The sequence below is a fragment of the Equus przewalskii genome, unplaced genomic scaffold, assembly GCF_037783145.1.
Source record: "Equus przewalskii isolate Varuska unplaced genomic scaffold, EquPr2 ChrUn-9, whole genome shotgun sequence".
Classification (NCBI taxonomy): Eukaryota; Metazoa; Chordata; class Mammalia; order Perissodactyla; family Equidae; genus Equus; species Equus przewalskii.
The window spans coordinates 1202938-1230680 of record NW_027228757.1 but is presented as its reverse complement, the minus strand read 5'-3'; the positions used below and the strand labels follow the sequence as shown (position 1 = coordinate 1230680).

Genomic DNA, 27743 nt, shown 5'->3' with positions numbered 1-27743 from the left:
GGCCGTGCTGGGCAGAGGCCAGAGCAAATGTCTTTGTACACAGTTCAACCGTGAGGGATGTGCCAAGCTCATTCACTCCCACAAAGCACACTTGAGGTGCCAATCCTTGCAGAGGGACAGGGATCGAGGACTCAGAGGCTGGTTTCAAGGCTCATCCCCACCTCTCCCTTGAGGAAGTTTCTCCCTGATTCAGAAGACCCAGGTGAAGACAGTAAACCATCCCCAGGCAGCATTGGTGCCTTCAAAATATTGTTTTCATCTATCACCCTCGTGAAGTCACTAGCTCAGTTCACAGGGTCAATGAACTTAATGTCTATCACAGAACCATCTCTGGAGCTTTCACTTGAATCACCAGCTTTTTGCTTTGATGGATCCACCTCGAAGAAACTTTTCCAAAGTGCCATTACAGCACATAATCTCCAATGTCCCAATAAAATTGTACAGAAAGGCACCAGGTGACAGGGAGTGGGCTTCGGGGGGTCTTTATTAAGTGATGCTTTAGTCTCAGTCTCTGCCAGGGACTGGGAGTGGGGGTGACTCCACTCCCCTTAGGTTGTCCCAGACTTGCTGTCTTAGAGGAAGGAGGTAAGAAGCCTGCTCTCCTTTGAGAACAGCCTGGGAAGCTAGGTTGCGGCGGGGACAGCAGAGCTGAGACCCCCCCACCCCCAGCCTGAGCTACAAGTCCAGCCGGAGGGGAGGGGCCAGGGCAATCCTGGCCAAAGCCTCCCACACACAGCTCTGCTCTGGCTGCTCCATTCACTGCCCTGAGCTATTCATGATCTCTGCTCCCTCATATTCACCTTGACACTCCCAAAGCTAGCCCACCTGGCCTTTAGTCCTGGGGAAGGGCAAAAGCAGGGAAGCCCATCAGGACAGAGGGCCCCTGACCAGGCAGCTTCAAGGGGCCTCTCTTTTCCACTGCCCACCCAAACACAGGCCCCTTCCTAGAGTAAGGGGGGGTGGTGGCTTCAGACTGTACCCCACTCTCCTCTTACTGGCCTCCCACTCTGTCCCAGCATAGCAGCCAAGAGCACAAAGCGCAGTGACTGTGACTGTGGGGCCGGTGGGCAGAGGAACCCTCACTGGCATACAGACCAGACTGCCTGCAGCCATGGGTGGAGACTGCTCCCTGCCCCGGAAGCTAGACAGAAGGAGACAGAAAGCAGAAGTGGGGCAACTGGGTGTGCGGCCCCTGCAGCAGGAGGGGATGCAAGCCCTGGCCCTGTTATCAGTGCAGGCAGCTCCAGGCCCTTCTTCTTTAAGAGTCCCCAAAGCTGCAGAGCTGCCCAGCCCCCACAAAGGGAGATGAGAGGATGGGTGGTTCTCGAGGAGGGGAAGGGTCTGCAGAGAACCACCCAGATATCTGGTGTTACCCAATTCTTCCCCCAGGGCTGGGGAGTCCAAACTCCTGGCCCCAAACACTTTGCGTCTTGGATGAGGAAGAAGGGCCCCTTCTGCTGTCACTTCCCCTCAGAGGTCCAGGAACCACTCCGATGAAATGCAGACACCCATGCCTGCAACCCGCCCCTGGGGACAGCAGGGAGGTTGAGGCAGGAAGGCTGGCTAGGGGCCCACAGGCCTCTCCCGCTCCAAGCACTTTCCTCTCTTTCCTGACGTCGTCTTGGCAACAGGGGGACCCCGCCCTCCCAGCCGACTCCTGGGCCCTCCCTGCAGCCTGTGTGCAGCTGGGCTTCCTTCCTGTGTGCGTGCGTGAGTCTGCGTGTGGTGGGGTGACTACAGGTGGTGGTCCTGGCTGCCAGGGAGGGCAGGAGAGATCTGGAGTCAGCCCCACTGCAGGGCCTGGGGGGTCAGTCTCAACCAATCTCCTTCCACTGCTTGTAGAAGTCCAGAACATTCTTGATGTCCACACTGGCGTGTGCAGCGGCCTGCAGGGCTGCCTGTGGAATGGGGAGAGGACAGATGGGAGAGGGCCTGACCTCCTGAACTATGGGACAAGTCATTGAGGGGAGAGGGAAGGGGTAAAGGAAGAGCAAAAGGGCAACTGTATAGAGGGCTGAGGAGGAGTCTAATCCAGCACCTCTTCCCCATTCCACACCACCCCCACCACCCCATGACCCACCTGCATAGGGCCTGAGAGCGCACTGGGGTTGTCCAGCGGAAGGCCTGTGATGATGGTCACCATGCCACTTGGATCCTCCTCACCTGCCCCCTGTGCCAGAGTCAGTTGTTTGCAGCTGTCCAGGATCTTATAGAGAGTCCTGGTGGGGAGGAGGGGGTGGGTGGGCCAAGCCCCAGTATTAGCATAGCCTGAACAGCAGGATCTCCAAGGAACAGGGGGAGCCGGGGCAGGGAGGGCGCTACGAGAGAGCAAGCCCAACCATCTCAGGGCCACAGGGGCTCCAGTGCTGGAGCAACTTTTTACTCCCTCCAAGGTGAGGCCTGCAGGAGACCCCTGGCAGGCTGTGTGTGGAGCCCAGGCTGATCCTGCTACCTGTTAGAGAACTCTCTGGCCCTGTCCCACTCTCCCAGGGAGTGCTCATGGAAGAGCAAAGCAGGCAGCCTTTCTGAGGTTCTAGGAGTGGGGGCTGAAACTGTACCAGGCATCTGCATCCTGTCTCTTCAGCTTATGCCGCTCAAAGCTCTTTCCCACCTCTTTCTGCCAGCGAATGTACCTGCAAAGGAGACAGGAGAGTGGAGGTGGGGGGCAGAGGAGGGGGAGGGCACCTCATACAAAGCAGACCATTGTGGCTCAGGGGGCCCAGTTTTACAGGAGCAGGTAAGGAGATGTGTCTCTCCCATTGCAGGTCAGTTTGGAGCCATTTCGAAGCAGCTTCCTGGCCACTGAGCCCAGCTCGCTTTTCCTCCTGATAACATCGATTCTTCAGTTCCTCCCGGGGGAGGTGCTGGGAGGGGAGAAGCAGCAGATGCTTTTCAAGTCAGGGCTTCTGGAGACAAGGCCCAAACAAGTAGGCTCTGTGTAGCTTCCTGGCCAGGCAAGGGCAGTTGCAGAGGAGGGGGCGAGCCAGCTAGCAGGGCAAGGAGGGAGGAGTGTCCCTCTCCTTACCCCCACTGCCTAGTCCTCTTCCTGTCCCAAAGGCCAGAAGGGTCGGTCTGTGCTGGACTGAGCACTTGTATGCTGCCACCTGCTCGTCCCTGGATGGCTTCAATGGGAGGTGGGACAGCCCCGGGCAGCCCCGAGGAAGGCACCCCTACCCTGGTAAACCCCATCACCGGTCCCAACGCTAAAGCGGGAGAAACTCCAGCAAAGGAGCTCACAGCCTGGCCTTGGGGGGTCTGCTCCCCTCTCCCACTGATGCTCATCTCATGTTTGCCCCAGAGGCAAGTGGACAACAGGTCAGTGCTCCCCGACAGGGCTCCTAGCTCCTCTGACCACCCTCTATTTCTGCACCTAAGATCCTGACTTCTAATTACATCTTCAGGCTCCCTCCTTGGCAGTGAGCGAACTGTGAGCAGGGACTGCAAGTGTGTGTCTTACCCACAGGGAGCAAGGAACACATAAGCATCCGTTGTCTGGGAAACAGACACAGGACTCTGCACAGGTCCAGCCAGGCCTGCACTCACCTGTTTCCTTTTTTAAACTCTGCCTCTAGGTATCGGATCCCATCCCGGGCCCCTGGGTGTTCCTTCTTCAGCAAATCCAGGCCATCGATCACTGGTGAGCAAGGTGGGAGCAGAGAAGGACAAAACAGACGAGCTCAGACTGCTGTGACATGGGACTCTGCAGGAAGTATCTGAGCTCGCTCCAGTACACACTGCAGGAAAAGAAGGGACTGTGGCTCCCTACGGGGCTTCCAAAGTTCTCTGAAAGTGTGACCTTCTGCCAGCAATGTACATGGCAATTTACCAAGTGCTTTCACTTGGATTTTCTCATGTGTTTCTCCTAGCTGTCTTGTGAGTCAGGGTTTAACAGACTGTTATGCCCATTTCACAGATGAAGTGACTGAAGTTCACAGAGGTGGCAGGACTTGACCAAGGCCACTGTGTGTAACCTGAGCCCCAAATAACGGTCTCTTAGTCCTAAGCCCAGAGTCTCTTTTAGCTGCACTCTATCTGTCCCCCACCTCCCCAATATGCTTACCTGTCCTTGGGATGATCACAATGAAGCGGCCACTGGTGGCCAGCTGGCGGATGACAGGGAGGTGGTGGCAGAGGGCCTGGGTGTCAGGGACGAGGTAGGGAGACATTGCTGACTGGGCCTTGGGCTGCTGCAGGCTCCCTTCCAGCTGAGAGACCTCCAGCTGATGAGAGAAGGCAGAGTGGGTAGAGCTGCGTGCGGCCCCTGCAGCCTGGGTGGGGGTGCGGGAGGGAGAATGGTACTCAAGGTGGCTCTTATGGGGCTCCTCCTGCTGCCAAGGGGGGACAGGGGACTCCACCAATAGCCTTGGTGGAAAAGTAGACAGAAACAAGGGTTAAGGTAAAGAGAAAGAGAAAGAAAAGAGAAGGAACTGAAGGCAGAAAGGGGGAATTAAGGCTCAGTGAAGAATGAGCAATGGGGAGGGTGAGCTAGGAGGCCAGGAAGGTAATCTGGGTGCAGTGAAGGGCCACAGACAGGGCCGGGGGTTGCAGCTGGAGGGGTGAGGATCTGCCAAGGCGCTTTAGGCAATAACCAGATCAAGAGCAGAAGGAGCACTTGGGTCCTGATGTCCTACCTGAAGTCGTAGCTGGGCCATGTCTCTCATTAGTCTGTTTCGCCGGGCTTCCTCCTGCGCCTAGGAGGGAAAACACTGGGTGTAAAGCTTGAGATAAGGAGTTGAGGGTATACCCTTTCTCTAGCGATCAAGACCAAGAGGAATTCCTGGGGTCATATAAAGTCAGTCATACAGCCTCATATAAAGTCAGCTCTATCGTTCCTGCTAAATGAGGGCAAGGGAGGCATGAGAGAAAAATAATCCCCTGATGCAATCTGAGCAAATTCCATTACCAGTCCACGGAAGCTCACACAGTTCCAGCACCATGGGAAAGAGGGAGCAGACAGCCATGCACTGTCATGGCGCAGGAGAGCACCTGGCTGTGCCTGCACGTTTCCCAGCTAAGCCCCCTCAGTCTCTACTCCTTAAACACTGCCTGTGTCTCAGGGTTGATCTCTGCTCCTTTGCTCTTCTCCATCTGTTCTTCCTCCCAAAAGATGCCATCCATGCACCCCCTCACCTTCTATCACCATCCACATACCAACTTCTTCCAAGTCTGCAGCTTTAGCCCAGACCTGACCACCCAAGTTCCAGACCCACATTTTCAACTGCCTACTCGACAGCCCCATCTGCTCCTCAAAACTGCCTCTCTTCCTCTTGTGCTCCCCAACTTGGTAAATAAACCACCATCTGCTTAAGTCAGAAAGCTGAGTAGGCTCGACTTTTCCCTCTCTCTCAGCCCCAGAAGTTATCGGCTTCCCAGTCCTGTTAACTGTACCTCCTACAAATCATTCAGATCCTTCCACCTGCCTCCATCTCCACTGCGTAACCCTAGCCAAAGGCTGTACCTCCCACCTTGACTATTATAACCATCTCTTTACTGGTCTCTGCCTCTGACCCAATCCATCTTCTCTGCCTGCACCCAAGGCAGTCTTTCAAAAACCATCTGATTCCAGCATGGTCCTGACCAAAAGTCCTGTGATAGTTTTCCTTCGTCTTCTGGATGAAGTCCAAATTCCTTAATATGATCTAAAAGATGAGGTTAAGGATGAGGACTTGTCCTAAAAGATATGGGGAGCCACTGAAGGCTCTTTGATGAGCACAGTGGCATCATCAGTGTGCTGCTTTAAAATATTAATATGGAATGTATAATCTCATTCTAATCATAAGAAGACACCAGACAAAGCCAGACTGAGGGACACTTCACAAAATGACTGACCAATACTGTTTAGAGGTGTCAAGCTCATGAAAGACAAGGGAAGACTGAGGAACTGTCACAGATTGGAGGAGACTAAGAAGACACAACAACCAAATGCAAGGTGGGAGCCTGGAAGAGAAAATAGACATTAGTGGAAAAACTAGTGAAATCTGAAGGAAATCCAAGAAATCCATAGTTAAGAATACTGTACCAACCCAAATTTCTTAGTTTTTATAATTTTACTATGGTTATGCAAGATCCACCCCACTCCCCTGCAGAGTCCTGCACAACAAAGATGGTGCTGCCCTAAATGCTGAGAGGGTCCCCTTCGAGAAACACTGGCAGGGGAAGGAAAGAAGGGAGGCAGAAGCCAGCACCTGCATGCAGCCACTTTCTCACACGCCCTGTTGGCAGACTGGTCAGGGGAGCGCTGTTGACAAACTCCCCTCCTCTCACTGTAGAAGTCAAGCCCAGTAATTTTACTTTTAGGCTAAAATTGGAATTGGGAAACCCCATGTTCCAGAGAGGGGGATGGGGACACTTGGATGAGTCCCCTAGAGAACCAGTGCAGGTGTGTGTGGATCCACCTGGATCCAGGAGGAGGAGAGCCGCGTTAATCGAAGGCTCTGGTGTCGCCGGTCCAGCAGTTCAGAGATGTGGGCCTGTGTGGTCCTCAGAAAAACCTGAGGTCCCAGCAGGAAAGGGGGTCCCAAAACCAGGCAGACACCAGAGCCCCAGAGAGTAGGAGCAGTGGCTCCCGGTGCCCAGCTGGCCTGTAGAGAAGCTAAGCCCCCACAGCAGCTTAGAACAAGGACATGAGCCCAGGCTCTGCCGTTGACGACAGCTCCTGGGTTATTCGGCATCTTCTCAACTATAACACAAGGATGCAAGCACCAGCCTCACAGGGCTGCCGCCAGGGTTAAATGAGATGTCAGATGCAAACATGGGTTTGCACATAGAAAGCTCCCAATAAATGACAGAAGATGGCAAGATGACGATGATGACAATGACCATGCTGCTGCTGCTGCTAGAGGATAAACCCCTTGGGGTGGAAACCTGTGACCCAGGCAGAGCAGGAGGCAGCCCCAGCAGGCTATGTGGCTTGTGTCCAGCTTGGCCTGTGTGTCCAGCACCTCACGAGAGGGGCTTTCAGGTACTCCCTGCCCCTGAGAAGGAGTCTTCGGGAGCTTTAGGCTGGAGGAAATGCCTGGAAAAACTCTAACATTTTTTGAAGCTGTGTAACTTCCCCATAATTATTTGTGTAACCCCCCATGTTTTCCCCTATGGAACAGCAATAAATGCCTTAAAACAAAAGGTTTGTTTTTAACAAAATGTGCTTGCTTTTAAGACAGCCAGGAAGGGAGTTGCTGGGGAGCCTGTGCCCCTCCCCAGCTAAGCAGAATGTCCACACGAAGGAGGCCTAAGAGAGGTGGGGACGCCTGGGGCCGGGTAAAGGAAGGTCATGGGGAAGGGCGCCGGTTTGGGATAAAGAACCCCGAGGCTTGAGGAGACATGGGGGCCATGCTGCCTGTGCCACACTCCACCCCAAGTGTACTGCTGCCGCTCAGCTCGAGGAGGACAACACGCCCAGGGCTGCGCAGGCCCCACTGCGGAACCCAGATGGTTGCTCATCAAGTATCAGCCCCAGAAGAGAAAGGATTCTCTTGTTCGCTGCTGTAACTGCAGTGCCTAGAATACTGATGGGTCCAGCACAGAGCAGACTCTCAATAAATATTTGTGGAATGAATTACTGAATGGAAAAGAGGCAACCCAGGCCACTTCCTACTCTTTGGAGCCTCTGAGGGATGGGACCAAGTCTGGGATGGGAGGGTTCCTGCATGGTGTCTGATACCAAGATCCCTCCACTCCCCTCCATTCCTTAGTGTTCCTCCCCCTAAAAGAGAAGGGCAAGGAGCACTTGCTGAGCACACACACTCCATCAGACAACATGCAAAGGGCTGATATGCACTATCATTCCATCATCACAACCACCCCATAAAGCTGACTCTGCTACTCCCTCATATCTGATAAGGAAACAGGCTTAGTGACTTGCTTAATTCAGACTGGGAGGTGACACAGATGGCCCTCAACCCCTAGGCAGTCTGGATACAGGTCTGGTGCCATGCTGCCTCTGTTCAAAGGTCTTCTCACTCCCTGTCTATTAGCCCATCCCTCAGTTCCCTCCCGGGCCTCCTCTCTCCGGAGGGTCGGTTTCCTCAACCCCACTCACCACATCCTTCAGTCAAGGGCCACCAGTCTGTCCGAGTCTCTCACCCTGGTTTCTCAGTGAGCCCCAGGGAAGCAGAGTGGACAGGGAGGGGAAGGCCTGACTCACCATGCGGAACTGTGCCTGGGCCTGCTGCAGCAGGCTCTCCTGCTCAGACTGGGCGATGCTGACGAAGATGCCGACCTCCGGATTGAACTGAAGGATGCTGCCTTGCAGGCGGGCAATGAAGTGGCCAAAGCTGCGGATGCAGCAGATGCGCACGACTGACTGTGAGGAGACACAGGAGCCCAGCCTGGCTGAGCAGGGCCCTCTAAGCCCACCCCGCCCACCAGGGCTCCCTCCCTCCAGCTCCCTGCTGTCCCAGCCTCCTCAGCAACAGGAGCTCCTTGGAAAGGCTTGCGGGCGGTGGGGTGCGAAGGAGGAGCACAGGGCCCAGAACCTCTAACCACCAGGAGTAAGCAAGTAGGCAAGGAGACTCCCAGGCAGACTAGAGAACCAGGAGTTGGGGCCAGGAAGAAAGAAACAAGGGGACTGGGCTGCAGTGAGGAGACCTGGATTCTAAGCCGCCTCTCCTCCCGTCTTAGTTCCTCATGTGGAAAATGAGGAGACTGAACTAGATCAACATTTCCAACTTATTTTTTTGGTCAGCAAAACCCTTCTTCCCCATCAAACAAAAATCTTATCTAGAACCCTAAAATATAAAACAGACTAAAGGCAAACTGCTCTGGCTGGAAAGGGACCAACCAAGGGGGTGTGTGTCAGGGAGGGGGCTGGGAGGTCTGTTTGCTTGGCTTCCCTCTGCTGCCCCCACGTGGCCTGTGTGATGACAGAGATTCAAGGGTGACAGTCACTGAACTAAGTGGGCAGCACATTCCCTTCCAGCTCTAACTTTCCGTGATGTTCAGCTCAGAGGACGCAGGGTCCAGAGTAGAAAAGAGACTGATAAAGATTTCAAAGCCCTAATAATTCACTTGTTCTGTCTTCTATAAAAGGTGAAAAAAGAAGGAAGAGGCTTGTTCTACAACAGGAGACACTACCAACAGCAGCCCTGTGGAAGGACATCCTGCCAAGAGGGAAAGAAAGCTTAAATGGCTCACTGAATGAAGCAGCACTCACCGCCTGCAGCCCCAAGGACACTACTCTCCCTGTCTGGACAGAGGGCTGCCTGCCTGCCCCCTCCAACCCCGGGCCCCTGATTTGCTGCTGTGTCTGACTAACGACAGAGCTTGTGGCGTGAGAAATGATATCCTCACCTCCTCTAAGGTGCTCAGCAAGGGCCGATCCGTGTCAAAGTTAAAACGTCTGTGGGCAGCCCGGAGGGGAGGCAGGTTACGAAGTGCCATGTCCTCTGGGAGCAGCAGGCTAGAGGGGAGGTCAGGCAGTTCACAACCTTCAAGAAGATCCTGGACCTCGGGACACAGGGCCAGGCCTGGGGAGAAAGAAGACACATGAGACCACCTGCCCTTTAGGAGCCCCCAGTCAGAAGGACACAGCCCTTCCCTTTGGGAATTCCCAAGCTGATGAGACAGGACATGCCCCTAGGACAGAGGTGGGGAGACATGGAGAGAGGAGAGGAGAGAGACGGATACACAAGGGCCGTCAAGCAGAGGTCTAGGAGACCAAGCTGGAGGGGTTAGAAGAGCAGAGCAGGTTGGGAGAACAAGGACAGCTCAGACTGGGAAGCTTCCTGACAGCAGGGACAATTAGGCTGGAAGTGAGAGGGGGGCTCCGGAGGAAGGAATGAATAGCCCTTGGGGGAGTCTCAGAGGTAGGAGAAGGTAGAGATTTCCAGTTGGAAGGTGGTAGGAGGGCATGAGCCAGACAGATGGAACGCTGGAGGTCAAGGTCGATTCCCAATGACCAAGGCATCAGCGTGACACCAGTGACTAGGGCTGGCTCCAGGCTCCCCTCACTGCTCTTGTTCACTCCACTGCCTTCCCCAGGGAGCACACTCCCTGGCAGAACAGGCCACCTGCCCACAGTGAGGCAGTGTTGGGGTAGGAAACAGGAGAGGCCAAGACCACAATGACTGCTGTGTCAGGGAGGTTGGGCAGTGAATCCCATTAACCTCCTTACCCCAAGGACCGGGTGACCAGGAAGGGGGGAATGGGCTTTGTGGGGCCAATAAGGGAGAGGGGAAGGTAGGGGAGCGCCAGGGACTCACTCACCAGTCTCTTGAAGTTCGCCAGCAGCTGGCAACAGATTCAGCAACACAGACAGGCGGTTCCACAGACTCTGAGAGCTCTGGGGAGCGAGGGAAGAGGAGGCCTTCAGTTGGGGCAGTGTTGGAAAATGGCAGTGAGCAAGAAAAGCACTACACTTGGGGGGTCTGGGGCTATGGTCACAGGCCTAGAGGGATTTGAGAGAAAAATTAACAAAAGAGGCCAAGGTGGGGCTAGTGGAGGACTTGGAAAACAGGGAGCTGGTTCCATGAGGAATGAAGAAGGGGGACCATGGAGCCTTGCTGAACTTCATCACCAGCTGAAGGCTTCAAGAAAAAAGTAGATTACAGGAAGGACTTTCTGGATTTTGGTAGAGGGAAAAGCTAGAGCATTGGAGACGGCTTCTCCCTGTCTAGCACAAACCTTCTTTCAGCCCTCCACATGCCCATACTGGCACACCTCTCCAGGGAAGTGACCCGGCATCTCCATCTTTACCACAGCTCCCTGGATGACTAACAATGACTAACTAGCTGTCATCAGACACAACCACACACCCAAGGGCGTGCCTGGCTCTGATCCAAACTCTCTCATCCAGGGAAAAGGGCGACCTGCTGGGAAAGGGGTCTCTCACAGCAGGGCAGGTGTGCTACTGGAATGAAGCAACACTGAATGAAAGCCTTAGGGCACTAGAGGCTCCAGATTGAGACTCTGAACCAAAGAAGGCTGCCACCACCCTACTAAGTGTCCATGCAGCCAGCCTCTGACGCCACTTGCTCTGGCTGCAGGACTCTCCTGCCCAGAACACCTTTGCCTTGTCTGAAGCCCCGCCATTTGCTAGATCCCATCTCTTCCATCACTACTCAGTGTTCTCTTCTTTCTCTGGGCTCTGGTATTTACCTATTGAGGTTGGCTCTCAAACACATACTTCCACCATTACTCATAACAGAAGGCAGTATGTCTGGCTTTGGGGATACAAAGCAGAATGAGCAGCTCTCTCACTTTCCCAGTCTGCAGAATATGTATCCCAGCCCAGGGCACAGGCTCTTTGAGGGCAAAGGTCATGCCTAATCATTTTCCTGTGAAAAGCATAAGGACCCAGCACGAAGCAGATGCTCGACAATAACTTTTGTCCCCATCTGAGGGGATTCCTGGGCCCCATCCTGGCCAACACCCTCCCCCAACAACCTGGGGCCTGACAAAGGGCAGTGCGGGTGGAGTGGCACACCTGTGCACACACGATGATGAGGTCAGGGTTGGTCCGCAGCCAGTCCAGGAAGACTTTCACGGCAGGAAGCAGGCCTTCGGCCATCAGGACCTGCAGCTTCTCTTGGATGCTACGCTCATTCCGACAGGAGCGCCCACTGGACTCACTCCCCTCCGACTCAGAGCCTTCTTCAGAAGCTGGGGGCAGGTAACAGAGAACTGGGATGAACCAACAGGCACGTAGCAATAGGCTTCAGCTCTGTGGGGGAGCATACCCGACCTGCGTGGACTCTTCTTAAGAATTCTGATATGAAAGATGGGGAATTCACTTACAGACCCCTGCCTCATTCTCCCAGGCCCACTAACTGGTTGCTTTTAAGCCAAGAGCCTGGTGCCTTTTTAAATATTATTCTTTCAGACTCAAGCTACAGGCTGAAGCTGGTCTACAGCTATTCACTTAACCAATTGCTAGAAGGCAGGGCAGACAGTCAGAAGAGAGCTGTAGGGGAGGGAGAAGAGGGGTAGAGAATGAAAAGAACTACTTCTAACTCCTAGCTCTTCAACTTTCCAGGTTAGAACACTGAGCAAGTCACTACAGTTCTGACATCAGCTTCCTCATTTCTTTTATTCATTCAATACTTCCTAAGTCCCACCCCTGTGGCAGGCACAGTGTTAGGTACTGAGGATACAGCAACAGGCAAAACATAGACTGTCCTGCCCTCAAGAGGCTCACAGTCTAGTTGAGGAGACAGACAACTTCATTTGAGTGGAAAAGGGCTAGAAGCTGTGGAGGTGCAGAGGCTACAGGAGCCCACAGGAAGGACATCTAAGCAAGCCTTGGAGGAGGCCCAGACCAAGTGACTCTGAAGCTAAAATCTAGAGGGCAAGTAAGAATTAGCCAAGCAACAGGTTCAGGGCAAGGGAGGAAAAAGTATGTTCCAAACTGAGGGAACACCATGCACAGAAACTTGGAAGTAAGACAGCATTTAGAAAGGGGATGATAACTCTTTCACAGGACTTTGTGAAATTAAATAAGACAACACCTGAAAAAAGTCCAGCCTAGTGCTTGGCATAGAGTAGGCTCAACAAATGCTCGCCATTACTGACTGTGAGCTCCCTTTGCAGGAGGACCCTTGGGACGTAAGTCTCACTCTAATCCACCTGTCCTGGTGGGTGCTGGTTTTTCTAGCCTCCAGGAGCTCTGGTGGGACCTGAGATGGCACCAATGGAGGAAGCTGCAGCTGCTGGTGTCAGTGGGGAGGAAAGCCCCAATGCTGACAAAGCAGGGTGGAGCAGGAGAGAAGTAAGTCCACGAAATAGGCTGGGAGCTGGGAAAGAGGAAGTGAGCAGGAGAGGGGATTCTCAGGGAAAAACTCCTGGGCTACACTAGTCAGAGGGCCACAGGCAAGGCAGCAAGGGTGGGGATGAGAGGTCCTCACACAGAGAGGAAAGTGGCCTCTCATGGGTAAGTGCTGATGGCATGGAGATGTAGACAAGAGCAGGATGATGAGGAGAGGCCCAAATACCTGGCTCTGAGGGCTTCTCCACATCCCCATTGATACAGGGCTTGTGGCTGGCCAAGGCGTGAGGTTCGGTGGTGGGCTGGAGGAGCAGGTTGCTGAAGGTGGGGGCCAGTCGGAAACAGCGCTTGGTCTGGAACATCTGGGTGGACATGGCTTGTAGATTGCTGGCAATACTAGCCTCACTGGGGCCCAGTGGACCATTGAGGGATTCAGGGGCCTCTGACCTGGCCCGAGGGTGTTCCAAGGCTGGGGACCGTGTCCCTTCGTCATCCTCCATATCTTCCAGGTCTGATCGGGACTCTTGGCTGTTCATTTCTGAGTCTGTCTCAGCATCAAAGGCGGTTCCTCCCCCTTCAAGACTCTTGTCAGAGCCAGTGTCTGAGCACTCGCTGGCCCGGGCTGAGTCATGGCTTGAGTCTGATTCAAAGCCTTCGCTCAGGTCACTGTCATCACCAGCTTTGGGGGGATGACGGCGGCGGCGGAGGCAGGAGAGACGGGAGATCTTCCGGCTCTTTCTGACCTCGCCTGCTTGAGGTGCTGCAGGAGGAGGCTCAGGACCAGGCTCCTCCTCCTTCTCCAAGGGTTCCTTGGACTCTGGTTCATCTGTAGAAAGAGGAGGGTGAGGTGGGGCCTAGAGACAAATTGGAGCCCAGAGGCTAGAAAGTGCTCTTCAACACCACCTCCCCCTCCACAACTGTGTTCCCCTTCCTTGATGCCCACACCCCATGCTAACCTTTCCATAGTCACAACCTCCCCCACTCCTGCACCTGTGCCATCGCTCTGGAATGCTGGAACAGGATTCTCGCCTTCTTCCAGCTCAGCCTGCAGCCGTATGTTGACATGATTGACGAGATGGGAGAAAAGGGCCAGGGTGAAGGCAATGGCTGCACTGTACTGCTTGGATCCTAAAGCCAGGAAAACCAGGCATTAGGGGCCTAGGGCCCTGAAGAGGAGTAGGCATCATCAATTCCAATCCCATCTTACCTGTTCTCAACCTCTCCAAGGCTCCAACTACCTTTCAGAGCCTCTTCTAAGGTAAAAAAAGATTTCTCAGGCCTCTGCACTATTATGGCAGCTCACCTTGCTTCCTCATGTAAGCTCATGTATCCTCTTGTCCCATCTCATCCTCCCTGGCTTTCATGCCTTCACACAGGCTCCTCCCCATACCCCAAGGAGCAAGGTCTGAATTCTGTCTGTATCATTAGGTAAGTATCCTCACCATCATGTCTGCCTGGGTCCTGGCTAGGGATGGGGCGGGGGGGGTGTGGAGGGAGGGGAGATGGGGAAGGGCATATGCTGGTGCCTTTATTCATTCACCAGGAGCTCCCTTAGGGTAGGGTTGCTTGTCCCTCACTCTTCCACAGCCAAGCAGACATACAGATAGTGAAGGGTCTGCTTGTGGAAGAAACTTTATGAATAAGGAGCTGCAGCAAAGGGTAGTGAGGATCCCAGAACCCAGTGGGGGATAAAAGAAGGACATATGGACAGTTACCTGCTCTTTTCAAGCTGTGCACACCCATAAGGCAGATGATGACCATCTGGAAGATGAGAAGATCCGGGAGGAAAGCATATCCACTGTCATACTCTTCCTCATCCTCACTGGCCAGGCTGAGGTTGGGTGAGGAGGGCAGGTAGAAGAGACAGAGGTTGAAGTCCTCCAGGACTGACTGGCAAAGTGATGTCAGCTCTGAGTCCACGGAGCTATGGAGGGGCAGGAGTAACAGGGAGGTCAGTGATGGTGGCTGAGGCAGGCAAAAAGAGTTGGGAATACAGGATTCAGAGAAAAGACTAAGCGAGCCTGCAGAGGAGACTTCACAGAGAGCAGCAGAGGGACTCAGTGCTGGGCTAACCTCCAAAGCAGACAAAAAACAGAGGAAGGACAGACACCCAGGGGAAGACATGTGGGTGGGCTTCCCATTCAGTCACTCCTCCAACATTGAGTGAGCACCCATTCTGTGCCAAAGGGTGAGCTGCCCAGGGGAAAATGGGCACAGAACCCTATGGTGAAACACTGAAGGATGCCTACAAAAGACTAACTGACTAAGGAATTTCCAGCTGAGAGGCAGAATTCAATAGCCTGCTCCCTCCTCTTGAGGTCCCCCTCTGTCAAGGAGCCATCATGGATAGGGCTCACAGGACACAGTTCTTGCTCATGTTCTCTTCCACTCACCTGCTTTTGGGCTGCAGGAGGCTTTGCAGATACATAAAGTTCACCAGCAACCTCTTAATGTCTTTACATCTGAAATGAGAGGAGCCCAAGGTAAATGGTGAATGGCTCCAGAGTCCCTATGGTTCTGCCATACCAACTGCAGAGAGACCCCCTCCTCCCCACAGGCCCCACTTACCGCTTCTTGCTGGGAGAGAGTTTCCGAGTCTCACACTTCTTCAGCTGGTGGTACATTTTGGCTGCCTTGTCATAGAGCCGCTTGAGGTTCCCATAGGCCCCCTCAAAGGACACTTCTGACTGGATGCTAAAGGAGATACAGAGGTGAGCTACTGAGTCTTGGCAGGGGCAGAGGGGGAGGGGGAAATGTCGCTCTGCCAGGGCTTTAGGAAAGAAGGTTTCTTGTAATTACAGGCTGCCCCCAGCCTCCCCTTCCATGTATGTACTCAGAGTGAAAGCTATCTTTCCTAATAAAACACACACAAACCAGCTTCCAGATTAATCAGAGTAAAGATGAAGTCTGCATCTCCTCTATATCTGGAAATGGGACAATTAATCCTACTTTATGTTTCAAAACTTAACTTAGCTACCATCCCTGAAATACATTATCCTTCATTTTTTTTAAAGCATAGAGTATTTAATAATAGGTAGCATTTAATAAGCATTTATTATGTGCAAGGATATTTACATACACCATTTCAGTTAATCCTCACAACACTCATTCCAATGCGAATACGTGCTGAGCAGCCCACTGTGTCAGGCACTGTACCCTAATATTGCCCACAGTTACGATGAGGGGACACAGCCCAAGAGAACAAGTATACTGCAAAAGTCACGCAGCTAACACGTGGTAGAGCTGCGTCTGCCTCACTGAAGACTGACCTCAACAGGACACCATACTTTTCTTGATGTCTTGTTTTTTTTTAAACATCTTTTAATTATAAAAAGCAAGGTATAGAAAAGGAGAAGTAGGTGTTTGTGGTGAATTAAAGAGAGCCACTGATTCCTTGATATACCTTCCACTGAGAAGTGGGTTCTGTCCCCTCCTCTTAAATCTTGGCTGGGGGTGGAAGACTATGCAACTGCTTTGACCAATATAGTAGAAGTGATTCTGCCAGTTTCCAGCCCTTAAGAGACTGGCAGATTCTACTTCCAAGTTTCTTGGGTCATTATTCACTGTTGGAGCCTCAAGCCACTACGTAAGAAACTGCCCACCCTGAGGAAGACATCACATGGAGAGGCCCTGAGACGAGAGGGAGAGGGGTCTAGATGAGTCAACCCTCCAGATATACCAGAGCTCCACATCAGCTGAATACCAAGGACTGACCCTAGACAATGCCACTGGGACGAGAAGTGCCCAACTGAGTCCTACCCAAATGCCAAACTCAGACACCACAGATAGAACTGTTCAAGCAGAGTACCTAGGACCTTAGTGGACACCTCCCAAACCTGGAGGTACTTAGCTCTCTTTGGAAGTGACTCACCCTAAATCATGATCATGAGTGTGATGAAGGATTCAGGACAAGTAAGGGGGGCATTCTCTGGATGGCATGAGAGAAATGGCAAAGACGCAATGGCGGGTCATAAACCTGGTGATCATTTTTAAGAACAAATACAGTGGAACAGGAGGCCAGTCTGTACTGATCTAGAAAAGGAGAAGGGGCACCACACGAGCAAATACTGTTGATACAAGGAAGAAGTTTCCTTGACCAGGTGAACCAAGGTCACGACACATGGAATTACAAAGCACAATTAGGCGTTTTACTTTACACTTTAGTATTTGACCTTTGAAGCTATGAAGACCACCTTATTCCTTTTGCTTTGAAGGCCAACTCACTATATAACCTCTTCTGAGAATGATTTAGCTTCTCAAGTAGACTTTGGCCCTGACTAGGTGGCAAGAGGAAGTTTCTCGGTTTTCCTGGCCGTTTATTTCTTGTTATAACTTAACCAACAACATTCTGGTTTACCTATGAGCCTCATGTGCATTTGGCTATGGTGACTTAGTAACTGAAGCCTAACAAACTTTGGATGCCCTGAAAAAACTGTTTATTCTAAGAGCTAAGTATCAGATCCAGAGAAGCAGTGACCCATCCTGCTTCTAAGCGGGTCCTCCCATGCTGTCATCTCTGTCACCTCAAAACACTGAATCTCTACAATTCTGAAGTTCTTGCCAGAGGCTACTTTGGTGATATTTTATCGACTATATCAAATTTATTTACTTCTTCAGGAAGGCAGCAATCCTGCATTTTGCATGACAGTGGACAGCTATTTTAGCTGTCCAAACGCCTACAAATCCAGGTGGCTGTGTGAAAAGCAGTGGGGCTGTGTCAGGGTGCCCCTGAGAGGAGGAAATTGAAGGCAATCTTAGCATTTTCCTATCTTACCCTGGAGCCAGACAAGGGAAGAAGGGAAGAGAGAAAACAGAGCAGGTATGGTATGGACATGAAAGCAGGACTGGGGAAAGAGCTGGCAACTACTCACCAGCGCAGGTAGCAATACATGGCTTCCACATTATAGTACTTGCTGCCTGCAAGGGTGCCCAGCTGGTTGAAGGGCATTCCTGGAAAGAAAGAGAAGTCACGCAGTCTGTGACCACAACACTCACTGAAAGGTGCCAGGTCCAACCAATGCTAAGCATCAGAGAACTTATGGGGAGAACAGTGGGTCTGCAGGCAACACTGGTGTCTTAGGTGATTAGCGGCTTAATCTTGCTCCTCCAGGGGATTACTGATTAGAGACTCACTTCCTATCAGTCTATTCCCACCTGGCCCACGAGGGAGTTCAGCACCCAGGGGGTGCCATTCCTTCAGCAGCAGCTGTGACTCTTCTAACAGTGACAGAACTCTCTGAAGCCCTCTCCTCTATCCCAGCTCAGCATCTCACCTCTGAGTTCTCCTTCCTACATGCTAAGCCCCATCTCTCCCTGGAACGAAGCTTTACCCCGTCCCTCACTGTGCCTCCTGTGGGGGCAGCTCAAGTAAAAAGATCTCAGGAACAGGGAAGCACCTTCTCTCTTCCTTCTCTTCTGCCTCCATCCTTCTTAGTTCAAGACTTTCCCACTTTCCCTTTTGTCCTCCCCATCTTCTGAGTGTGTGTTACAAGGGGGAGAATGCATAACCAAGATGAAGTGTGAGATAAATGAGTGTGGGGAGGATCTAGGGAGAAGTGAATATGGCCTGCCTGCCCTCTCAACAACATCATCTTCCTCTTGGAAAACGCAGCTGGCTTGGGAGGCCCAAGTGGGGACCCACTTACCGATCTGGGGAGCTACTGACAGGGCTTGGTAGTAAAATCTCTCAGCTAGCAGCTCGGTGTCTACGCCAGCTAATTCATTCTGATATCGTGCTGCAGGAGAGAGAAGAGGAAAAGAAATGTGATGATTCCATGTCTCAGAAAAACCTCTCGGGGCCGGCCCGCTGGCGCAGCAGTTAAGTTCGCACGTTCCACTTCAGCAGGCCGGAGTCCACCGGTTTGAATCCTGGGTGCGGACACGGCACTGCTCATGAAGCCCATGCTGTGGCAGGTGTCCCACATATAAAGTAGAGGAAGATGGGCATGGGTGTTAGCTCAGGGCCAGTCTTCCTCAGCAAAAAGAGGAGGATTGGCAGCAGATGTTAGCTCAGGGCTGATCTTCCTCAAAAAAAAAAAAGAAAGAAAAACCTCTCTTCATCTGGGAGTCCACTCTGTGAAACTGTCATAAGAGCCTGGGAAGAAGGTACCTGAGCTAGGAGACAACTTGCTGAGGTCTCTGGCACAGTCTTAAATCTGCATGACTATCGGCAAATTGTTCAACTCTATTCCTTGCTGGTAGGTTCAAAATGTAAAGAATATTCAGTGCTTATAAAATAGACAGGCTCTTCTTGATTAGCTCTTCCCAATGAAGGGGAGCTGCAGCACATATAACTGTTTGGAAAGAATTTCTGATTTTAGTTCTGGAATGTAATTGCTCAATTCTAGAGAGAAGATATTACTAATGATACTTGGTCAGTCTAATGTGAAGCAGTTGATTCTCTGTGCACACTGACTATGAGGGGTCCAGGAGTGGGCTGGGGGCAGGGAGAGAAGGAGCCTCAAGTCAATAAGAGACAATGCATCCAACAGCCACACACCAGCAGCCTAATGAGGAACCTTTGCCTATGAGGACTAGAGACCCAGGGGCCATAAAGCAAGAGCACTTTTCCATTCTGGGAAATACTTATCTGAGGCAGAGAAGTACTCCCTGAGGTCTAACTTCAATTCCTCTAAGAGTCCAAAATGAGAAAAGAAAATCCCAAAAAGGAGAAAGACATCAAATTAGAATCTTCCTAACCCACTACTGAAACTGAGTTATCACCCTGATTTTTCTTAAAGCTCAAAGACATTTTCCTTCTTCCCGTATTCACTCACGGGAGAGCAGTGAAAAGAAGGGGACACTTTAAGCACACTGGAGGGAAAAAGTTATCAGAGGGCACTCCAACCTCCTGCTCTTCAACCACATAAAGGTTGATCCCAACAACTGAAGCAGCCTGAGCCTGTCCTGTAGCCCAAAACAGAGAAAATGAAAGATTCAGATTCTTACACAAGTCCCCCAGGTACACTAGACATCGGTGGCATGCCATCTGTGCCCAATCCATTTCCTTCCCTGAGGCAGACACTGGCTTCTTGCATCCTGAGAGAGAAAGAGAGAGAGATTTATGAGCCAGTTCCTCTGCCCCCTACTGAAGGGGAAACACCCTTCCCAGGTGAAGAAAGGAGATCAAGAATCCAGGGCTAGTCTTGGAACACTGTCTTATGGAGCAGAGAAGACACTCATCCAGGACATAGGTAGAGACACAGAGGCTCACAGGTAGGATTCATTCACAAGACAGGAAGGAACTGGAAAAGATGGGCTAGGGTCCTCAACCTAGGACAGCTGCCTGGGGAAAGGTCATGTGAAAGGTCATCATAGGAAGGCTTCTGGAAAGGAGAAAGAGGTAAGGCTCAAGCAGTCGTGGGTGCCTTGGGTAGAAGCTCCCCACATAAAGGTAAAAAGTTTGGGTAAAGATAGGAAACTTGTCCAGGAAGAAGGAATGTGAATGAAGCCTGGCTTCTGCCCAGTGGAGGAGGTCCACGGAGGGGAAGGCAGCCTATTGGAGAGTCTGCCCATGAAGGAGACAAAGTGAGCTTGCCTTGCCCAAGGACTGGTGGTGGCCAGAGCCAAATATGCCTGGGCTCTCATCTCTCCCTTCTCCCAAGCAGCCTTGAGACTTCAGTTCAGAGAGCCTGAGCTCCTCGGGAAGCAGTTTTCCCACGTCCCAGGAACTGGTCTAAGTGTTGTACAATATCAATCTAACTGATCCTTACTTACAGCAACCCCGTGAGGTAGTTACTCTTATTATTCTCACTTTACAGCTGAGGGATTCAAAGTCACACTGCGGCAAAGTGGCACAGCCAGGACTCAAAAGGCAGTGTGGCTCCAGAAACCATGCTCTTATCCACCTCACCTTGCAGCTACTCTCCTGGGTGTGTAGCTCCCATTCTGAAAATGCCTTCCTAATGTTTTCTACAGAGACGTCTCTTATTTGGCTGAATGTGAAATATCAATAAGGAGAAAACTAAAGTGGTTTGGGGAACTGACCCTTTGAAATAAGCTATCTTAATCTTGTTTTAGGCTACAGACCCCTCTGGCCACCTGAAATAAAGCCTATGAATGCTGTCTCAGATGTCACTCTGGTCTTAAATAATGTTTTTAAACGCACAAAATACAGTGCTGTGCTTCTGACCAGAGAATGCTGCCACGTGGTGGCACGGACACAATCTCCATCTCTGATCCAGAATGTCTATCTCCTGGTGAGGGCAGGCGCATGGGGCTGGGGGAGGGGCAGGGGCATAAAGAGCAAGAGTAGCCAGAGGAAGAGGGAAGGAGCTCTAAAGGGTGGTCGAACTAAAGAGAAAACTACCAACTAGAAAAAGAGGTAAACTATAGCTGCCAGTACCTCAGATGGCTGAAAAGAGATCTGACTATCTTCAAAGAATAATTTCCTCAATGTTTCTAAAAATTTCAATATTTTCATCAAACACTGAAAAACAATCTCTAAAGGTGAAAGAAACAGTACTGGCCAAATTCAACTGGGAGAAGAAAACAAGTGCTATTAATGCCATTTTCCAGTGCCAGACCTACTCTAGACCATTCCGTCCCTCCCCAACTCCACATTGGTCTACAATCCTAGACCAACAGAGCTCTCTCTCTTTCCCTAAGATCTTCACTCTAACTCATCTGCTTGTTTGGATAAACCCAAACTTCAGGAAGCATTTGTAGGTCTTGCTAGAATCATCTCTTCCTGGCTGGGTTACAAGCTACAAGAACCCTGAAGGATAAGAAGGCTGGAGGTGGAGGCCTATGAACTTGCTCCTCAAGCCCACCTTTGAGACTTCACTGACCTATGAGGGGGTCCGTGACGTGGGTCCAGTCGATGCAGCATTGCAGTTCGAGCTGGTAGTGGGACTGGATATAGAGAAGGAGATGCTGGTAGAAGCCAATACCAGCAACCAGGTGTGTTCTGTACGCACATTCCAAGGTGCTTCGGCTGTGGATATGCTGGAGATCGGGAAAGGGAAGGGGCTGGCTAAGCAACAAGCTCAGAGTACCACTCCCCCCTCCCTACCCCAATTTATCTCACTGAGGAAATAAACTTATCTTCTTGGTTCTGGAACTTTATCCATCTCTCCTCTCATTCAGGAGTTGCCCCCACACCTTTAGATCTACTTCTCTGGTCTCTCCATCTGAGATCAGGCTCCCTTCCTCCCCCAGTCCTAATTATATGTGACTCTCTCCCTCTTTTCTGCCATCTCTTTCTTGGCTCCCCAACCATGCTCCGGCCCACTTGCCTACCTATCTCTTCCTTCCTTAGCTTCCTCTCTTTAGACCAATTCTTCCCAAGTTTTAGGACCTCCCCTTACCTTTTTGTTAGTCTTGATAAGCTGGATAACTTCGTAGTATACCTTTCTCCATAGCAGCTCCTCAGCCTTCCTCCCATAGTCCACCGGGTGCAGGAACATAAGCTTGACGCAGAGCTCACGCAGCCTGGGAGGGTGTAGACAAGCATGAGAGTGACTACTATGCCCCCCGGTGGGGACACAAGAACTGAGGGCAAGGCAACATTTGCCAATACCCTGACTGAAAAATCTCTCCGCCTCCCAAGAGACATCCAATGTCAGTCAGTATAACCCAGGATGACAGCAGTCCTGGAATGCAGTGGGAGCCTCAAAAAATAAGAGGCAGGAATAGTAAGAATTTTAATAATCTTCATTTTCTTCCCCTGCACCCTTCTCTCCTTTTTTCTCTGCCTTTTTATCCCCTTTCTTTCCTTTCACTATGCAGTATGGCCAACTCCCCCAACTCAAATGCCATTCTTATGGCATCAGTCCATTAGATGCAGAAGCTGCAGAGAGAGTGAGGGATCCCCATCTCCTCTCTTAGGAAGGCCACAGACTTCACAGCCCATTACTGTACCATGAAGTCAGGAGGCAAGAGAGAACACACATCTGTCTATAACAGGGTTTTGGGTAGAGAGGGATAGAGAAACTATAAGGGTCGGTGGTATAGAGTCTCCAGCTTACTTGTTCCTCAGGCTAATGTTCTCTGGTTTGAACACTTCTTGATAAGCAGTTTTGTTGCAAAGGATGAGGTCAAGTCGATGCACAGCCTCCACTACAGCCCTGCAGGGAAATACAAGCAAACAGCCCCTGAGCCACGTGTATGGTCCACCTATGAGGCTGGGACTCTGATCCTAGAGGAAAAGCTAAAAAAATTAGGGGTGGGGAAATGAGAAGTCTGTAGGCTGAACTCTCTACAAAATAAGATGAACACAGTCTTCATCCTGATACAGCAGCCCCCCCAGGGAACATCTGGCAACAATGGAGACATTTTTGATTGTCACAACTTGGGGAGGGGGGAGGAGGGGAGAGGAGTTGCTACTAGCATTCAGCGGGTGCTGCTAGGTACCCCACAATACATGCGACAGTTCACAACTACCCTGCCCAAAATGTCAACAATGTCAAGGTAGAGAAACCCCATGATATGGGAAGGTAGACCCTCCCAATGGAAAGACCACACGCCCTGATGCCAGGCAAAAAATACAGGGTTTGAACGTCTGGCTCTGTCTTACTAACTCTATAACTTTGGGCAAGTTATCTAACCTCTTTAAGCCTTAGTTACTACATCCATAAAAATGGAGATAACAGCAGCTACCTCAGAGGACTCTTGTGAGGCTTCAATGAGATAATTTATACACAGCATTGATATATGGTAGGCATTCAGTAAATAATGGTGGGATGAATGAATGATTATTATGCAAGGGCTTATCTCTGACATAAAGAAAAGGCACTCCTAGTATAAAATTCTGCTTTGGAATAGTGGGGTATCAGGGAGGGGGGGTGGTTCCTGAGCTGCTGAGTTGTAAGGTCTCCTGGATTCTGCTACGGGAACTCTGTTTAATATAGAGTGTAGGCTCTGGAACTAGACTGCTGGGGTTCTACTTCTTACCAGCTATGTGGTCCCAGACAAAATATCTAACTTCCTTATGTTTCAGTTCTCTCATCTATAAAATGGGATAACATTATCACCTACTCAGTGAGGACTAAATTAGCAAAAACATAAAGCACTCATGACAGTGCCTTGTACATAGTAAGTGCTCAGTAAGTATTAGTCTCCATCCATCCTGTTATAAGGCTGAGGAGGAGACTCCAAACACTAACAGAAAAGGCGAAGGAAATTCTACAATGGGTGGCTAAGAAGTGCCAGAGATAGATGTCATCTCTGGAGGGTAACACCCAGAGGATGATAAACAGCAGCTGTGAGAACAGGAGGATCAGGCACAACTCTGGACACAAAAGCAACCAGAAAACAGGGAGTGAGGATTCCTGAAAAGATCCAAGATTGTTCCAGAATACTGAAATGTGCTCCCAGGCTAGCATGCTGTGGTGGCTCAGGCGGTACACCACTAAAAGCTGCCCGTACAGGGCAAAGTGACCACCAGCACCCAGCTAAGCGGGTGGGATGGCAACCAAGGCCTTCTCACTGGCAATCTTGAGAGCTCAGCATTTCTCCAAATACCTTCTGGGCTGCCTGGAGCGGGCAGCCAAGCCCTTTTAGCCAGCCTGGCCCTCGATGCCAGGGGCAGCATCAGGCAGCCATCAGTGACTTACTCTACGCCAGCTGAGTCCCCAGGACAGCACTTGTAATTTCAGTGCCATAGATAGATCTAAGGGTGGTGTGTGTGTGTATTTTTATGGACGGGCTCCAGAGCTCTCTTGAGATTCTTGATCCAAAAAAAGTTAATAACCACTACTCTAGGAAGTTCTAATTGCAAATTCTTAAACCTGAGAGGACTCAGCACTTTTTTCTCCATTCCCCATCAGACCATAACCTCCTCCATTAAACTGTAATCTCCTTTAGAACTAAAACTACAAAAACTAGTCTTGTGTCTCATTCACAACTGTAATCTCAGGTCTAGCATGGTGTTTAAAAAGAAAAAAGAAAACTGAGTTTTAAAAAAATAGTTAATTAGCCTAATTAATTAATTGGGGCTTATGTCCCTTCCAGCATCCCTTCTCCTGCAGCTATTTCTCCTGAAGGGCTTAAAACACTTGAGAATTTCATTTCTGTAAACAGGTTGTGGGAATTTCCCAAATTTACAGAAGCTCAGAGTGACAGTTTCATAGTCTTAACAACACATTTATCTTGGGCAGAGAAATCAGACTTTCCTCCCCCAGTTCCTTCTACCAATCACCACTGCTACAATACATAATAAAAACAGAGAGCTGCTGCCTCAAATTTCCACCCTGCTCAAAGCCAACACCACACAATTACCAGCAGAGACACCATGTGCACACATGTAAGCCACACATGCAAACAGATCAGCTTAAGTCTGTCAGTCCTATGAAGGTAGTGCTTGAGAAAGAACTAGATTTGAGGATAATTAGAAGGATGACCAGAGCCATTACCCAAAGCTGGAGACAAGAAAGGCATCTTGCAGACACTGCCCACGCTCTGTCTGACAGGCAGTGCTGACACTCGGCAGCATGACGAGGCACACGTGCCACCCTCAGCCAACTCCTCACCGCCCGGAGACTGCTTGGGGCAGCCCCCAGTGTGAGCCCAGGGGCTGCTGGATTGGATAACTCTTCTATTTTTGGAGCAGCCTATACTCCCCTCTGCCTTCTGGCTTAATAAGCCAGAGCAGGCAAGATGCCTACTCAAGGGAGGAAAAGGCAACATGCTCTTGACTCTTTCACTGCCAAAATGAGGCCCATGGCTCTAAGGGTGGTCTTCTCATGAAAACACCACTGTTCTGTAGAGCTTGAGCTGAATGAAAACCTGAAACCCTACTCCCTACTAGAAGCAAAAACTGCAACTTGGTCTCTATGCTTCATCCTATTTTAATTCAGTTCAAGAGCCCATGTTCCAGTTGCCCCCCCAAAAAAAAAATCCTCAACCCAGGGTGGAAAGAGCTCATACTGGCCTGTTCCCAACAAAGGGTTGAAGGGCTGAAGATGTGACTTGAGGAGTGTGAGTGGCACTGTGGAAATTAGAAACCAGGAACGCAAGCTGCCTGGCAGGAGACTGTAGTCATGAGGCTGGAAGGAAGGCAGGACTCTGAAGTCCCCAGGTGCCCTGAAATGGGCATCCATGATCTAAGAACACTCTGAACTCAAAGTCCTTCCCGGCCCTTCCAGTTCAACACAACTAGTCTTCCAGCCTCTTTCTTTTTTCAGATTCCCAAAAATTAGAGCCATAAGAGACTTTAAAGCACATCCAATCCAATCTCTCCTTTTAAGGATGAGGAAACTGAGGCCCAAGGTCACACAGTGAGAGAGTGACAAAGCAAGGATCTGAACCTGGCCTCTCTTGATTTCAGTCCAGGGCTCTTCCCTGTAAATCCTACAGGGTTCTAAGCACCGTTCCCTTCCGGGTTTTTCTCCATCTGTGACCCCACCCTCACCTTCCCAACCTCTGCAGCCCTCAATTCCACCTTCTTACCCCAAATCCGTAAAGCTCGGTGCCCGCCCAAGGCACACCGCGGAGGGCATTCCTCCACGTGCTTCCCTCCAAACCTCCCACCCACCCAAATCCTTCTTTCAACTCCATCCCGGGTTACGGGACCCCGCCCCCCGGCTCCCTCCAAAATTGCACCCTCCTCCCTCGCCCACACCCCAGCCCTGCACCCGGGCCCCGCCCGCCCGGGAGGCCCCGCCTCTCGCTGTCCCCCCTTATCCCAGGCGGCTGCACTCACGCCCGAGCCCCTCTCACCGGTAAAGCCGCTTAGTGTGGAGGACCTTTGCTTCGGGCTCGCTGCTCTCCCCTGTGGTGGGGCCTTGGCTCATGGTGCCCAAGTCCGGGGGCGGCTCCCGGTCACAGGCCCCCGCCACCCACCACTGCCGCCACCACTGCTGTCTCCGGCCGTAGCCGCAGCCGCCACCGGCGCCGGCCCTGCTCGGCCGCCATCGCTGTGAGGCGGCTGCCCGCGACAGCTCCTCCTCCGCCAGCCAAATCTCGCGATAGCAGATGCACAGTTGCAGGCCAGTGGTCGGCTGCTACCAAATCTCGCGAAACTAGTTTTCCCTCCCGGGAAGTTGCCAGAACTAACTCTGGGCAGCATGGCCTCTTTCCGGCTTCTCCGAGCACTTGCGAAAAACTTTATTGACAAAGCTGCCAGCGAACGGACAGTGGACTCAGTGAGAGGGCTGAAGCTGAGCTGGATCGGGGCAGATGGGCTCACAGCTAGGAGCGTGACTTTGCTTTGTCATACGTTGGTCATTTGGTCCATCCTTCTGCCCCTTTACCCCTCCTTCCATTTGAGCCAAGCGTCTTTCAGATAACTGGTTAGAGAGATTCCAGTTCTCCCCTTATTCCATTATTTAAACAAACAGAAAAACGAGTATGTGAAAATTTCCTTGGAAAGGACCGAGCATAACTTAAGGGTAAGACCCTTCAAGACACGACTCTTGTACAAGCACCTGAGCCCTCAGCTCTCCCACCCCCAAAGATTTCCGCTTGCATATCCATCTCTCGCCAGTCCAGCAAACATTTATTGAACACCTGCTGTCTTCCAGTCACACTGCTGGGTTCTGAAGACACAGAGATGAGCAATCCAGACACTGTCCTTGCCCTCACAAGCTCAAAAGGCTTTAGAGATAAGGTCCCACAGGAATGAGAAGCCACTCCCTCACGTTTCTGCCCCCTGGTTCTCCCATTGGAAAGATCACCCTGGATTCCTATTGCTTTCTTAACCTTAAACCTAAGCTAAAAGGCAAGGTGTTGGGGTTGGGGGTGGGGCCCGTGTTCATGTTAAAATGGGAACATAAATCCCCCTGCCACCACTACGCTTCTGGTTCCAGCCACCGACCTTCTTTCTGTTCCTGACACAGCCTAAGGCTTTCCCACTCGTTGGCCTTTCACTTGCTGTTCCTCTGCCTAGAACACTCATACTCCTGATTTCCCATCAGGTCTCAGCTCAAATGTCACCTTGGCAAAGAGGTTTTTCCCTAATGAAATTGTCTTATTGATTTAGTTGCTAGGCTTCTTTATCATGTTACCCCAATAGAACAAGCTCCTTAAGGGCAGACACCTTGCCTGTCATCTTGTTCTCTCCTGTGTGCCTAGAAGAGAGCCTGGCTAATAATAGATGTTCAAT

General features: G+C 51.2%; 1 protein-coding gene across 1 annotated transcript; it reads right to left on the bottom strand.

Annotated features, from left to right (window-relative positions):
- Positions 1-466: 466 nt before the first annotated feature.
- Positions 467-26663, bottom strand: SMG5 (SMG5 nonsense mediated mRNA decay factor). Its single transcript, XM_070608616.1, has 22 exons — positions 26360-26663; positions 22669-22767; positions 22009-22132; positions 21490-21646; positions 19649-19738; positions 18346-18435; positions 17572-17650; positions 15269-15394; positions 15094-15162; positions 14416-14624; positions 13691-13828; positions 12927-13526; positions 11423-11598; positions 10204-10279; positions 9289-9464; positions 8144-8302; positions 4632-4691; positions 4061-4220; positions 3544-3634; positions 2559-2633; positions 2081-2219; positions 467-1898 (listed from the first exon to the last, which is right to left on the bottom strand). Exons 1-22 carry the CDS (start codon positions 26431-26433, stop codon positions 1815-1817), a joined length of 3051 nt encoding a protein of 1016 aa, XP_070464717.1. The 5' UTR covers positions 26434-26663; the 3' UTR covers positions 467-1814.
- Positions 26664-27743: the final 1080 nt, after the last annotated feature.

What these genes read in the sequence shown, in the direction of transcription:
- SMG5 (XM_070608616.1), bottom strand. Translation starts at nt 26,433, where the DNA reads ATGAGCCAAGGCCCCACCACAGGGGAGAGCAGCGAGCCCGAAGCAAAG. An exon ending in GTCAGTAGCTCCCCAGATCG is followed by an intron (nt 17,651 to 18,345) that starts GTAAGTGGGTCC and finishes CTTTCTTTCCAG; the next exon opens with GAATGCCCTTCAACCAGCTG. An exon ending in ATGTATTGCTACCTGCGCTG is followed by an intron (nt 15,395 to 17,571) that starts GTGAGTAGTTGC and finishes TATCTCCTTTAG; the next exon opens with CATCCAGTCAGAAGTGTCCT.